This window comes from Mchenga conophoros, linkage group LG23 (genome assembly GCF_057382185.1).
Source record: "Mchenga conophoros isolate Kocher_MC1m ecotype Shallow Benthic linkage group LG23, M_conophoros_male_GT1.1, whole genome shotgun sequence".
In the NCBI taxonomy this organism is placed as follows: Eukaryota; Metazoa; Chordata; class Actinopteri; order Cichliformes; family Cichlidae; genus Mchenga; species Mchenga conophoros.
Genome location: NC_140547.1, coordinates 41,085,051 through 41,099,912, shown reverse-complemented (window position 1 = coordinate 41,099,912; position 14,862 = coordinate 41,085,051). Strand labels below are relative to the sequence as shown.

At 39.1% G+C, this 14,862-nt stretch overlaps 1 protein-coding gene across 3 annotated transcripts in view; it reads left to right on the top strand.

The window, feature by feature from the left end:
• Positions 1–7,381, top strand: part of LOC146547853 (semaphorin-5B-like) — a 44,802-nt gene extending 37,421 nt beyond the window's left edge. For all 3 annotated transcript variants that reach the window (XM_085264538.1, XM_085264539.1, XM_085264540.1), the window contains 6 exons: positions 21–242; positions 909–1,079; positions 2,016–2,165; positions 2,481–2,516; positions 3,505–3,716; positions 3,816–7,381. In XM_085264538.1, the coding sequence (XP_085120664.1) occupies positions 21–242; positions 909–1,079; positions 2,016–2,165; positions 2,481–2,516; positions 3,505–3,716; positions 3,816–3,977 (953 nt within the window). In that variant the 3' untranslated portion in view covers positions 3,978–7,381. The remainder of the gene's footprint in view (positions 1–20; positions 243–908; positions 1,080–2,015; positions 2,166–2,480; positions 2,517–3,504; positions 3,717–3,815) is intronic.
• The last annotated feature ends 7,481 nt before the right edge of the window (positions 7,382–14,862 follow it).

The window sequence follows — 14,862 nt, the reverse complement described above, 5'->3', positions numbered from 1 at the left end:
TGTTTTATATTTGTTGCCAGCTTTGGTTGAAGACTTAATGAAGACAAGTGTCCGAACTTCATCCCAGCCACAAGGTGCCCGATGGGGATCCTGGGAAACGTGGTCCAGCTGTTCCCAGCAGTGCTCCAGAGGCTTCCGAACTCGGAAACGCAGCTGCTTGACGATAGAAGGGAGGATCAACCCCAGCGCCTGTGTGGGATCGCCGGTGGAGTATCAGGACTGCAACACTCAACCGTGTCCAGGTAACAGAGAGCTTCTAGTGCACTGTACCTCACAGACTGTACATAAATGGTGGACACAACCACAGTGACATTACCAGCTGGACACTGAGGTCCCATTAAGCATTAAGCCTAGAGCTGATGTTGATTGGGTGGTGGATCTGACTGCAGAACTGTGGTCACTGCATGCTCACGTGTTAGCGGCTAACAATCATTAGGTACCCACATCCTAAAGCATGCATACATTGATTTCCTGTCTGTCTTTATTCTAGTGGGGACGATCGTTTACAAGATGAATGTATGTTGTATGTCTCATTTATTGTTGTGTTTCATTAAATAATCAATCATTAAATCATTAATTAATTCAGTATATAAATAATTGAATATTCATTCATTTAATTGAATTTAATAATTCTTTTTTTCCAATTTTAATTTATTAATGGCACATTTGATTTATTATTTAATGATATATTTATTTAATTCGTTTTGGTACTCATGGCCCTCCGCAATAGACCTCTGCACAGTTAGACTTTTTGCTACTATATGAATCTCCCCCTGGTGGCCAGTGGAAAAAAATGCCAATTAAAAACACTTGTGCACTGAGGTCACAGCTACATGAAACTGTTATATACCATCATTAGCTTGCATTACATTGTGTTACATTATTATGGGGTTTTCTTCTAAATCTAGTGAATGGAGCCTGGTCTTGCTGGTCTGCCTGGTCCCAGTGCACGTCCAGCTGTGGAGGCGGGCACTACCAGAGGACTCGGACATGCAGCAGCCCACCCCCTGCCAACGGAGGAGATATCTGCATAGGCCTGCATACTGAAGAGGCCCTTTGTAATATACACGCCTGTGAGGGTATGAAGGGATATGTGAAGCCGCACTATGGAAGGTTTCAGACAAACCAAAGATGTGTAATGGTCACAGATGGATCAGTTGAACATATTACATCACTAGCAGATTTTGTCTGTGTCTAGGTTTGAAGACAAAAGCTTTCTAACTGAAGTGAAGATGAGTAAATTATGGTACAGATATTATCAGCAGTTATAATATGAATTTCTGTGTCTTAGGGGGGGATTCACTACAAAGGACTGCAGTTAATCTGATTTGAACATTAATGTTGTGAAGTTAAAGATAAAAGTCAGCTTATAACTTTCTTACAAACAACCCCTTTATCCAAATTTCTAAATTTTTAAAAATTCATTACAATTATTACACCATTAAAAATACTCTCTAGATTCTCTCAGTCTATCTAGATTAAATAACTGCTTCTTCTTTGGCCACTGATGGGAAATCTCCCCCACACGGGCCAATCAATATTTGTGATGAGAAGGAAAACAATGTGGCCGTTGGAGCCTCTCCCAGCATGCGTCGTCTGAAGGTCGGAGAAGGAACGGAAAAACAGTTAATGAAATAGCTCCAAATTTCCCTATCGACGTGAATTTGGATGCGAGCAGCTTCTTGTATATCTTTATTCCCTTGGACTTTGAAAAGAAGAAAAAAAATGCAGAGACACGGGAGGCAAATCGGTGTAATCAACTCCTCGTCCATTTTAGGCTTTTGTTCGCGAAACAAAGCGATCCCGGGAGGCACACAAGGTTGCTGACTGATGATGATGACCATTGCACCGATGCACTGTGGCCAGAACTCGTCAGGCTGCACTCTTGGTGACTTACCACACAGTTCCTCTCCTTGCAGAGGAGGTTGAGTTTGTTGGTGATTGGAAAAATGCTCATTTATTTTCCCGTTTCTCATTTGGACGTTTGTCGTTTTCCCTGATTCCTGTGTTTGCAGGTTGGGGTGAATGGACAGAGTGGGGGGACTGTGACGACGAGGGCCTGCAGCATCGCACCCGCCGCTGCGATGAGAACCAAGAGGCTGAGGTCAGTCTCTGCCAGGGCAACGTCACCCAGTCTAGGCCGTGCCAGCCTCACGAGGTGCCGGGTAAGCGCATGATCGCACATGTAAACAGGACCGCTGCAGACTGTTGCAGATATAAGCTGGAAAAATTAACTTGAATGAAAAGTTTAATCAGGCACGCTAAATGCTGACTTGTTCACTCTGCATTTGGAGAAAATTAAAAAGATGAATTAGCGGAGATGTCAGCAGCGTGCCTACCTCGAGAACAGGGAAGGCTTTGTGAGAAATTGAAATTAACTACTTTTGTCTTGTTTGATCTCTCGGAGCTGCTGTGATTTTCTTTTTTCTTCTTCTCTACATTGATGGCTTTTTTTTTTTTTCATTTCTCTTTCTCTGCAGTCATTTTGCCCGGTCAGGAGGACCAGAGCTGTGGAAGTGAGTGAAAACAACTGATGTCTTTCTGTTCACTCTCCCCCAAATAATTACACATTGTTCCCAGCTTACACACATACACACCTCCTGCGCTCTTCAATTCCCAGCATGAAATATCTGCAGGGTTTCCTGCTTTTCTTCCAGCGTTGCATCCAAACCAAATCAGTATCTCCTCGGTTTAATTGGAGGATGTAGCAACAACTAGCCATTCTTGTAAAAGTTATTGGCTTTCTTCTTCTCCTGATGTGTACCACACAGTTGGTACCATATTGACTTTTGTTTGTGACTTCGGCCCCGCGTGGCACGGGATTGGCCGAAAATGTGGAATCGATATTGGTCCCATTCAGGTAGTGACATGAACTTTGAGTTGCTTTTAGTTCCTCGCTTTCTTTCCCTTCTAACAAAAGCTCAAATTTTTTACACCACCTTCTAGACAGACTATTTTCTATTACAGTGAAAATTTTACCTCAAAAGTGTTGCAAATGCATACGACATGACCCACGAGCACGAGAAATTTCACACTGCCAGCTCTTCACAGATCTACAAATATAAGCTGCGTTCAAGTGGAAGTGGAAAACTAGGAAATATAAATTCTGTATATTTTGAATATCAATATAATCCTGGTCAATGTGTTCTCGAATTTGGAAGGAAGGAAGCTTTTTTGCAAGAGAAAATGATACACAGCTGTTTGATCCTGTGTGGTCAAACAGCTTATTTGCGTCTGGATCAGACGCAAATAAGCTGTGCACACAAATAGTTACACACAAATTGCACACATTCGTAAACGTAGTTTATGCTTGCGGATCATATCGTGTGCATTTGTAACATTTTGAGGCAAACTTCACTTAAAACTTCATCAGTGTTATTTAGTGTCCTCGATTGTTTGTCATCTCAGCCTATCATTACCCATTCCCTTACAAGGCTACATTTCTCACTGGTTTAACAATGGCTCTGTTTCTGTGCTCTTCCTTCCCCGCCTCCCTGTGTACAGCCTTTACCTTGTTCCAGCTGGCAGCTGTGGGCTTAGCCAGTTTCTTTGCAGCAGCCCTCCTGTCAGCTCTGGCCTTCACATACTGTCACCACCTGAACCGACCATCGGCAGAGTCAGCGGTAATCCACCCGAGCACACCAAACCACCTCACTTACAACAAGCAGGGCAACGCCACGCCAAAGAATGAGAAGTACATCCCCATGGAGTTCAAGGTGGGCTTGTAATTACTTTAAATACATTTCTAAATGGTTGATAGACTCTAAAGGTTTTTAAGTGAGGATTTTTATAAAACACGGTTTGCCATTTTGTAGATGCTGAACAAGAACAACATTCATGTCAACGATGAGACATGCAACCATTTCCCCTCTCCGGTGCCCTCAGGCAATATGTTTGCCACCACCTACTACCCTTCCAGTTTGAGCAAGTACGACTTCCATCCAGACTCGCCCTGCAGGACCTACATGCACAGCTGAGAGGAGGCCGGGCTTCAGCCAACAAACTCATCCACCACAATGTGCTCATCATTCAGAAATCAGAGCAAAGTCTTAAATAGTCTTAAGGTAAATACCAAAATGATTTCTATTAGAGTTATTCATGAAATACCCAAATATTTGGCCATGCAAGTCATTTTGGTTTTGGACTATTTCTTTGCTTTAAAGCAGTTCCAGCTGTGTGTCACAACTCAATATCATTTTTGACCACAGCGCTGAGATTATAAAGATTTCGAGTATAAATCACTCAGATGTAAAATTCCTGTTTAAAAAATCTGACCCGTCTGCGCACCATCTCCCTGCACGATTTGTCATTTTACCCTAACAAGAATAAATGTCTGCCAGCCCAAAAACCCCGCAGTCAGTCAACGTGGACTGTGTGGTGCTGTAACTAGGGAAGATTGAATTTATTAATCCCAGATTTGGGGACTAATAATCTTCAAAATAAGGTCAATTGTGTAAATATAAAGGAAGAAGCAAAACAAAGGTGATCCCAAATTACAGTTCACATATAAAGAAGCGCTACTGAGAGCACATCGTGAGTGTCTTTTTAGTTTTCCGCATCTATAGGAAGTTCTTTAAATTCTTATATTTTGACGGTACTTTCAGTATCCCACAAAAGCCGGCAGCCTTTTCGTTTCCTCCCTTTCTTCACCATGTAGCTGCCTGTTTTCTTAGAGCCAGAATGAGAGGTGACTGGTTTACTGATTGCAGAGACTATGAGCCAGTAACCAAGAACGAGCTGTGGGTGGTCCGATCGATCCGGCCCTTGTTTCAGATGTTGTGCGTGCATCTGTTCGTGAGCCACAGTGCATCAACTTTTACCTCCCAGAGGAGGACTTGTTTTGTTTTGTTTTTTAAGGCTCGTTTGTTCTCTGATGAAACCACCATCTACAGGGATCCCCCCCGTCTACTCACTTCACCCTCCCTGAAGTGCCCTGGTCATGCTCAGGGTGCCAGAAAGCAGAACCCAAACCTCCAGGGCTTGAACTCCGCTGACATTGTGTGTAACTGGATCCACTGGACTCTTTTGCAAAGACTGATTTCCATGATAAAAAAACAGATCCATGAAATGATGGGTATTAAGGAACATCTCCACTCTGAATAAAGCTAAGAAATAAACAGACTCGCAGCTTATTCGCTTTAATTTTCATACTTAGCTGGCAAAACGATGGACAGCAATCCTGAAGAGGACATTTTTGACACGCTTGACTTCGTACTGTACATTGGTAAAAAAAAAGAAAAGAAGAAAATGCATGTTTGCCAACTTTTCTATCAGCAGAATGAACAAATTATTTTAGGGGTGTTCACAGATTCATGCTGATTCAGCTATGGAAAAATATGGGGGCGTACCGCCCCGATTTTACAAGGCTACTGTTTAAAAATCACCAAAAACAATACAGCTGTTCATGTATATTTCAACAGAATGTGAATAATTCATTATCAGTGTTAGACTTTTCAAATGAATATTAATTTCATGCAACAAAATGTAACTTTTTTGTGATTAACTTGCTTATGGTGGCTACAATTTTTGTTTTTATTTAATAGCACATACTGAAGTGACTGGGAAACAACTGCTGCCCCCAAAAAATACAAAAATGTTTTGGTTTATGTTTTGGTTCTGCACAAATTTAAAATGTAAAACTTTAAGATGATAAAATGTGCTTAAACGTTGGTGTTTTCCATTGAGGAAGACAACGTAGAAAATAACTGGTTTCTCCCTGCACGTCTCTTAATTCAAAATTGATCAAATTTTGAAGCTGCTGAAGTTCAAACTGAGCAACAGAATGATGAAGAACGATGAAGACAACAGTAACTCAAACCAAGTACGCAGATGAGCATAGGCTACAGCAGCAGAATACCACACTGGATGTCAGTCCTGTCAGCTAAGAACAGAAAACTGAGGCTACAATTAACACAAGCTCACCAAAATTGGGTAATAGATGGGAAAAATGTTGCCTGATCTGACAAATCTCAATTTGTATTGTAACATTCAGACGGCAGGGTCAGAATTTACCTTTAATCAAACCTCAGCAGGTAGCAGAATTGTGTGGGGAACATTTTTTTAATATAGTCTTTTGCTTAAACTCCGCCTGAGTAATGTTGCTGACCATGTTCATCCCTTCATCGCTACACTGTACCCATCAATCTCTGAAGAATGCTTCCAGCTCCTTTGTGAGTCTATGCCACAAGGAATTATGACAGTTATGAAGGCAAAAGGGAGTCAAAGTTATTACTAGTAAGGTGTATCTAATGAAGTGGCCGGTGAGTGTAACTTAAGTTTCGTCTCGTGATGGCGTGTCTCATTACTTGGACAACATTGCACACACTTGTATAAATGTGTTTTTCAGCTATTTGTTGCTTATTTCTTCAAATGGTGGGTAATTTTTCTTACAATGTGCCATTTTTTACATAATATAAAATATAATGTAATACATTTCCTGGGGAAATTATTAGGTAAATAAATAGGGGCATCTTTGGCACGGTTACTCGGTTAATTTTCCACTGTTAGGAACATGGAAACAAAATCGTTGCTTTTAGCTGAAAAAGCTGTTAATGTAACTGGATTGGAGGTGCACTGGTTGATCACTGGCTCTAGTTTCCTGATGATTTGTGCCAGATTCTGTTTTGATTTGCCGAAAAAGCCCAACCTCAAACTCTACTGCTGAAAATTTCCCACATAAAAGTCACTGTGAGAGGAAATTGAAAAATGTGTTGGCTTCTAGTAATACCAAAAACACTTTGCACCCTTAACCTCTAAATCATAACAAATTTGAACCGAATTGTATATTTTTATTTTAAAACAAATAAACTTTACAATAAAGTAAAGTGATTTTTTTTGGTGTTAAATCCAAGCCCTGTGTTGTTAATGATAAAACGTATATTGCATATTTTGTGTCTCTAATTTGTAAATACCAAGAAGTGAATGCACCAGTTTCTCAGCATTTTTACACAGCATGAAACAAAAAGCCCCGATAGTACAATATGTGTGTTTATATACATGTAACTGCATGTACTGACATTCTTTCATGAATATACAGTCCATGTTTGTGTAAAGTGTACAAATGTTTGAATGTATTTAACCAAGAAAGTGGAAATGTCTTTTTAAAAACGGTGTTCCTACCCTGTCTGCGGCAGAGAAAGTGAGTTTTGTATTTAAAGGCCACTTTGGTGTCAAATCTGATTCACACTGGACACAATTTATCCTCATATTTTAAGAAAAATCCCCAAAATGGATTTGTTTTGCTCCCAAAAACGCTTGTGTTAAATATGATTGATGTGACTTAACACTGCCTTTTGGACACTGTGAACTTTTGCTACTCTATATTTTTCTATAATGTACACTGAAAAAAACAATGAAGATGACAAAAATACATTTTGGTGCCAATAGTTTGATTGTCATTGCTTTTTTTCCCCTCACATCACCAGCAGGTAAAAATTGAATAACAGTACTGCTATATGGTGACGACCACACCATTTATTGAAAAATATATCAAATAAGTGCAAAAAATCTTTCAAATTCATGATGAAATCTGCTCGTTTTGGACTACAAATGTCTTCTTTTAAAACGGAGACAATGGATTTTAGGATTTTTAAGGATGAGGAAGTAAAAATTGCAAATGCCTAGTACGCCTTGCAGACAACAAGATCAGGAATGTGCAGTTTTAAGACTCTTTATGCCGTTCTATTCAGTTCAAAAAGATCAAATGAACTATTTTATTCAATTGATCTTTCTGATTGATTTAATATCTTGGATGTCTCTACACCACTCTACAGTATGCTGACTTTACAGCTATCTGCAAATAGACTAAAGACTGAGCTGATACAGCAAAGTTGAATAGAGCACAAGGCAACATAGGCTGGAGCTTTAAGTTTAGAGGTTAGAGGATGTGCTGAATGCCCAACAGATCAGGAGAAATATGATGCCCACACTAGCCTTGCTTCTGAGTAAGATTACGTCCAGGCAGTTGTACCCGAGGATACGAGGTCAAACTGGAGAAACTGACCATGATGATGACATATTTTGCAATTTTAAATCACAGATATTGGAATTTGGGGGGGGGGGGGGGGGGAAACTGCACAAAGGATTTAACTGTAATAAGATTTATTTTGTGTATTAAACCAAAATCAATATTTCCAGCTGAGGTGAGGAGAACCACTGAAATGTCAGCACTTTGGTTTCTAAAAATGATTGTTTCTTCAGCTGTGAATGTTATTAGGAAAAATGCTGCTGTCAGAGTGCCAGGCCAAACGCTGAGAAAGCAGAACCAGGCAGTCTCTATGTGTCCCGCTGTATTAGACCCTCTGAAGTGGTTGATTTTGGTAAATTTTGGTACCTAAAAAGAGTCATGCACCCCCGCCCACCCCCTCACACTTTACCTCATTTGTAGGGACAAACTGGGGCCACAGCCCTGCACAGTTAGAGGTAAGACTAAGTGATGAGCAAGCACAGCTACTTTGTTTTCTTTCTGATGTCACACAAAATCACTCCAACTCCAAGCATGGGCTTGAGCAAATAAATATAAGCTTAAATAAGAGAGGACAGTCATGAAAACAGTGTGACATCACTATCCAGCCCCCAAAATAGACTAGAAATAAAACAAATGGGCTCAAAGGCATAAAAATAATTGCTGATATAGCTTTTCTGTGCACTCAGGTGTTATTCCCTGCAAGTCGTTTGACTGCAAAAGGTCACAAGGTGTTCTTCTTTTAGCGACTTCACTGCCTCCACTTCCCTCATGTCTTTAATATTTGACGTTGTTTGAGAGCAGACGAGCTTACAGGTAAGTCAAAATGGCAACTTTACCATTTTGTATACCGGGGTGAATATGTTTCTATCTTTGCAGGTCAACAGAGTATAACTGATAAATAATACAAACAGCAGGAGCAGGTGGAGAAGGGAGGGAAGGTGCAGGTGCCAGTAAAGCTGAAAACATTATCTGCACTATGTCCTCCGTTTGTTTACTTACTCACGTTACTAATCTGTTAAAGAAGCAGACTTTTACTTTGAAATCTTTTTAGAATGGGCAATTTGAAATCATCTAAGCTTTTGACTAAAGCTTTGATTAAATATCTGGCACCAGTATATTCACAGTGCAACTTAACCGGCTCTACAGTTTTGGGCATGTTACTGGACTAATCAAGCATAACGTTTCATCACTGAAAGTAATTCTTCTGTTCATGAATGCAAGTAAATGACTGTAATTTGGCAAGTAAATAAAAATAATAATAATAATAATAATAATAATAATATGCTTTACCTTTTTCTTAAAACAGTAGATTTCTAAATTCATGGATAACAATTAATAAATTTTAGCCTTTGGTAATTAACTAGTAACTACCAGCACTGTTACTCTGACTGTTAATAACTTCAGTGACATAATTTCATTTAATGTGGTAAATTGGTGGCATTACCCATTACAGTACTGGATAACACTGTATAATAATGTCACATTATTAAGCATTAGCAGGTGCTTAATTTATCATTTATATGTTATTACGCCTCCAGTGTGTTTCATTTATAAATACAGATATGTTTATAAATATATCTGTATTTACAAATGGCATACTAAGGAGGAGTAATGATATATAAATGATGAGCACTTTATAATACCTTAATAATGCTTAATAGTGTGACATTGTTACCTACCTAGCACTTCTGTAAATAGTACTATTATTACTACCTTTACTTCGAGCACTTGAACGTTATTTTTTATGGCATACTTTTGCTGTAAATGTACACAGGCAGACAGTGTGAAATGTACTTGGCATCCTTTGGTACTCATGTGAACAATTAGAATATGCAATGTCAAAAAAAGTAGCGCTAACTCAATAAACAGGATGCACAACACTCTGCATGCCTTCATAATGGTGATTTATGCAGAATGTGGTCTTGGGATAGTCACTGCTGAAGAGCTCTTGATTAGTGACAAATTTCAAAAGCTAAAATTTCAAAGCTGCAGTCGGGTCTGTTGCTTGCCCACCGCTAATTTACCGCGGCCTTTGTGGGATTATTGCTTCTGTAAGATAAAAGGCGCTGCAAGGCCGAGTTCTTAGAAATCCTGCTTTCTGTGACTGAGGCTGTAATCCTGTTTGTGCTTCCCACTGTAAGAGCAGTGCTGCTGGATCATGGCAGTAACAGCTATGTCTGCTGTTGGAGAAGCCACACCTTCCTGCCCCAAAGTACATGACACATGATTAAAAGTGTGGAAGGAAAAATCTTTAAAACACGTAATACGCAACGATGTTTTCTACATGTGCGTGCTTTTTGTGCACATTAAATAAATTCATGGTGTTTCTATGCTTGCCAGGATAAACACCTGCCTGTTTGAATACATACATGCACTTACATATGCTGTTTTTATTAAATATATTAAATCATTTAATAACTATTTACAAAAGGCACCAACCGCTGATTAGCTCACATTTTTAATAAAAGACCAGCGTCTACCCATCAAGTCCCAAATGCTTTACTTCACATCACTGCCCCGAATAGATGGCACTCCAGTGTTTGTTGTTCACAGTCCAGTGAGCAGTTCTGCTCTGCTGTCTGAGAGTTTAATCTGCTGCTAACAAAACGCCGGGTCACCAAAATAGTCAACCCTCACGCAGCATATTAATTTATTTATTCATGTGAATTTCTGTTTCCACCCCTTCCCATTTAGGAGCAGGAAAAGAAGAGTGTAGAGTCCATAAATATTTCACAGTACAAAGAAGATGAACTGCGCTCACTAGTCACTTTATTAGGTACAGCTGTTTGTCTAATCAGTCTCTTTACACAATCTCACCAAAACTGAACAATAAAGACTCGAAAAAAGTTCAGTAAACAATGTGAAAGCAACTTTTCTTGGAACATTTTGGGTCCTTTAGGGCCCTTTAATACCAAATGATAATGATTTAAACCTACCTGAGTATTGTTACTAACCATGTTTGTCACTTCATGATCACAGTGTACTCATTTTCTGATGGCTTCCAGCAGGATAACACATCATCATAAGCTCAATAATCGTGGTCATGTTTCTTAAACTAACCACGATCTCAGTCTAATAAAGCATCTTTGGGATGTGCTGCAACAGGAGATTTGCATGATGGATGTGCAGCCAACAAATCTCCAGCAACTGTGTGACAGTATCACGTCGACATGGACCAAAATCTCGGAGAAATGTTTCCAGCACCCTGTTGAATCAATAATGTGAAGAATTAAGGTAGTTCTGAATGCAACAGGGGCCCAACCCAGTACTGAGAAGGTGTAACTAATAAAGTAGCTGTGCAGTATTTATTCACAAAGGTGTTGTCACTCACTGTTTGCACCTAGTTGGTCCCTGATTTAATAACTTTGAAGGGTTTTTTTGTTGCCAGATATCATTTCTTGTTTGCTCATTTAGTTAATAAGCAGCAGACCCTAACCCATAGTTTCAGTCACAGACATATGCAAGCAGTTTAATAATTTAAAGTGTGAAATCCACCTTTGACATTTACTCATGGAGCTTTTTCCAAATCTTACATAAATACATTAAAATGTAACCACGATTGAGTCTCTGTAAGAGAGCTGGTTGTCTTTACATCCCATAATACAATCCATATTATCCCAACTTGAAGCAAAAACAACTTAATCTGTCCACTTTAAAGCCAGTTAATCTGCTATGTTCACTTGTTTGAAGGTTTCTCTGATCAAAGTGCCTCAGAACATAAATCAGTGTATCAAAGTATTTTTTGTTTTTTTCAATATATGAAAAAAAAGTGCCACGCACTGACACACAGAGGAACATTAGCAATACCTTTATTTTCTTGTTTTTGCCTCCGGGACACTATACATCACATGCTTCCTCTGCAGAAGCCAAAAAAAAAGTTTCTGCTTAGATTTTGTTATCCTTGCCAGCGGACCGTTATGTTTTCATCCAGGCTTCATGCGATGCACGCCTGCAGATACAAGAGATCGCGTGAGAGAAGAGATGTGTTATTGACCAGGTGAGTGCAGAGGCATTCAGGTACCTTGGAGGAAAAAAAAACAAACAACAGATAAGAACCACTCAGTGTCTCAGAGGGCTGACTAATGGAGGAGCTGGCTTGCGCTATAACATGTTCTTTGTTAAAGCTGAAGCTTCTCTGCAGATACAAGTAAAACATACTGCATGCATCTGTTGTGACATTTTGCTAGAAAATTATTTTAAATGATCTAATAACAACATAAACTCAATTATCTTATGAAAAAAGAAAATGTTGCAGATCTACTCTCAAAATTTTACAGCCAAAAAGCGTTTGGCACAATTCTCAGTTGGAAAACTGTGATCTTTATTTGCAGTTAGACAAACTGAACCAAGAGCTCTTCTAGTAAATTAAAATGTGTTTTTGCAGTTTCAGATGCAGGACAGTCCATCAAATTGATTGTGACCACTTCATTGACTTAAAACTGATGTGTGCTGTAATTTACTGACTCACCGTGAAGTTATAGAACCACACGGATTTCTCCCAAAGATCGGGTTATGTGACAGATAGTAATATTACTGCTTTTGACCAATCAGCAGTGGCTTGAACAATGTCAAACTTCTGTGTTATTCCAGAATTCCAGTTTTTCCACATCACCTGCTCCCACACTTGTGCTCATAACATCAAAACTAATCATGGTAAATTGAGACCAATGCAGTGTGTTCGATAGTTGTTCTAAATGTTGTTGTTTCTCTTGGATATATAGGCATTAGTGAAATTTGTGGCACAAAAATGGTGGCATGATATTTGATCATACACCCTGTTCATGTAAAACTAGCACAAATGATGCTAAGCATCAGCATTTAAGACACTGTGAGTACCAGTGAAATAACTTAAATCTTTAAAAAAAAAAAAGTATAAATGATCAGGATTTTGATTGCAAAAGCTGCCACACAGGACAGGCTAGAAAGAAAGAAAGAAAGAAAGAAAGAAAGAAAGAAAGAAAGAAAGAAAGAAAGAAAGACATTCAAAGAGAGTGACACAGTCTGGAAGCCTGGAATAGGTAGGAAACAAACGATTTCAAGGACTGGAAAGAAAACTGGTGAGAGATGTGTCTAAAGACAGAACAAGTGTCAGGACACCAGCGAATGACTTAGCAAAGTTGGGAATTATAGTCTTGAAGAAATAAAAAAAATCACTAGAACCCTGTACAGGAGTGGACTGCGAGGTTTCAGACCAAGAAAAACCTTCAAGCCAGATTGAAGTATGCAAAGATATACAACAAGGAGAAAGAGAATGGGCTGAGATTGCTCTGAGACAACACATTACACAGCTAACCGTTAGCATCAGGGGGGGTTAATAATAATTTTGATCCTGGTAGTTTTTGATTTTTGTGAAATTATTTTGTTTCTGTGTGCAAATTAAAATAATATAAGCATCCAAAATATAACAGGAATGTCTGGAAAAGCTCTGCTCTAATTAACAGCACTTTGTAAATACTTAAAGAAATTACATTTTTATTGGGGCCTAGTGCTTTGTCTGTACATCTGTGGTGTATACAGTAAAAGAAATGTCATTTCATGTACCCGATGCACTAACTCAAAGGGACAGTGGTGAAAACATACTTCAGTTGTGCCCCTGAACCTACTGGTGGGTCCAATAAACAGTGTTCGGTCCTTGTTACGGTCCCTTTGATTATACTGCCATCTGCTGAGCAAAACGTGAAACAACATGAAAGTGGGGTTTGCAGAGAATATGAATAGTTGGTATTAGCTCAACATTAATATGTCGATAACATACACAGTTCCTTTCTAAGTTCTCACAATCCCAAGTCTTTCTTGGGACTGAATAAAAACCCCTACTAACCTGATTTATTTGTTCAGATTTTTCCTGAAGGCTAGTCCACGTTTCTGCATAGGTGTACTGTCTGCGAGTCTATATTTGGGGAGGGTAAATCGCCCCCTATAAGCATACATGCCACATATCACTGATGCCTGCTTACAGTACAGGCAGGTATCAGTTTGGTGATGCAGAAATGAAACAAAGAAATGGAAACTTACCTGTTTTCTTGTTACATAAAAATGATTTTAATAAGCCAAACGCTTGTTGGAAGAGCTGATGAGACAACAAACGAACTCATCACTGGAGGGAAATAAAAAGAATCTCTTGGCAACCGTTTAGTATAATGAGAACTGCAGAAGCTGAAACAGCCAAGAGCTAGATCCAAAGCTAAAGGTAATCATGACAGACAACAGAAAAGAAAGACACTGTTATATGTAGAATTATTATTGGGGTTATTAATTTTATGACAGGGGTGCACCTAAATTAGACATAACAATAGCTTCATCAACCTTGAGTATCCCCCCCCCCCCCCCCCCCCCCCCACACACACACACACACACACGGGAACACAATATATATATAAAGGTCCCTCAGTTTAAGTGTCAGAGAAATTTTTTTTACTTTTTTATTTTAAAGGTTCACAAGACTTAACGTTTGAAGTGTGCCGAGAAGAAGAAATCTTTCTGTTTTTGTAGAGGTGTAGCCTCTAGTAAATTAGCAGTGCATATGAAGCTCATTTACTCTCAGTGGTTTTTAAATTGTTTTAAATTTTGTTTACTATTTTGAACACACATGAATACACGTGAAAACAAGATAAAACAAGACAAAATAGGATGTTATATGTATTCTTCATTATCACACTTCAGCAACAGCAGTGGGGTTTTTTTTAATAAACTGCCGAATAAATGTGTCAGGGGCTGTTAGGGCTTTGAGCTTAAATTAGCTCCCTGTTATGTTTAAAATAGTCACCTGAGGCGTTTTAAATGGTAACACCCCCCCACCACCACCCCCTCCTCTGCTTCTAAAATAGTTCCGTCCATCATCAGGGCGCATCTGGTTTTGAGTGGCTCGAGTAGCTGCAGTGTGTCTGATTTAGCTC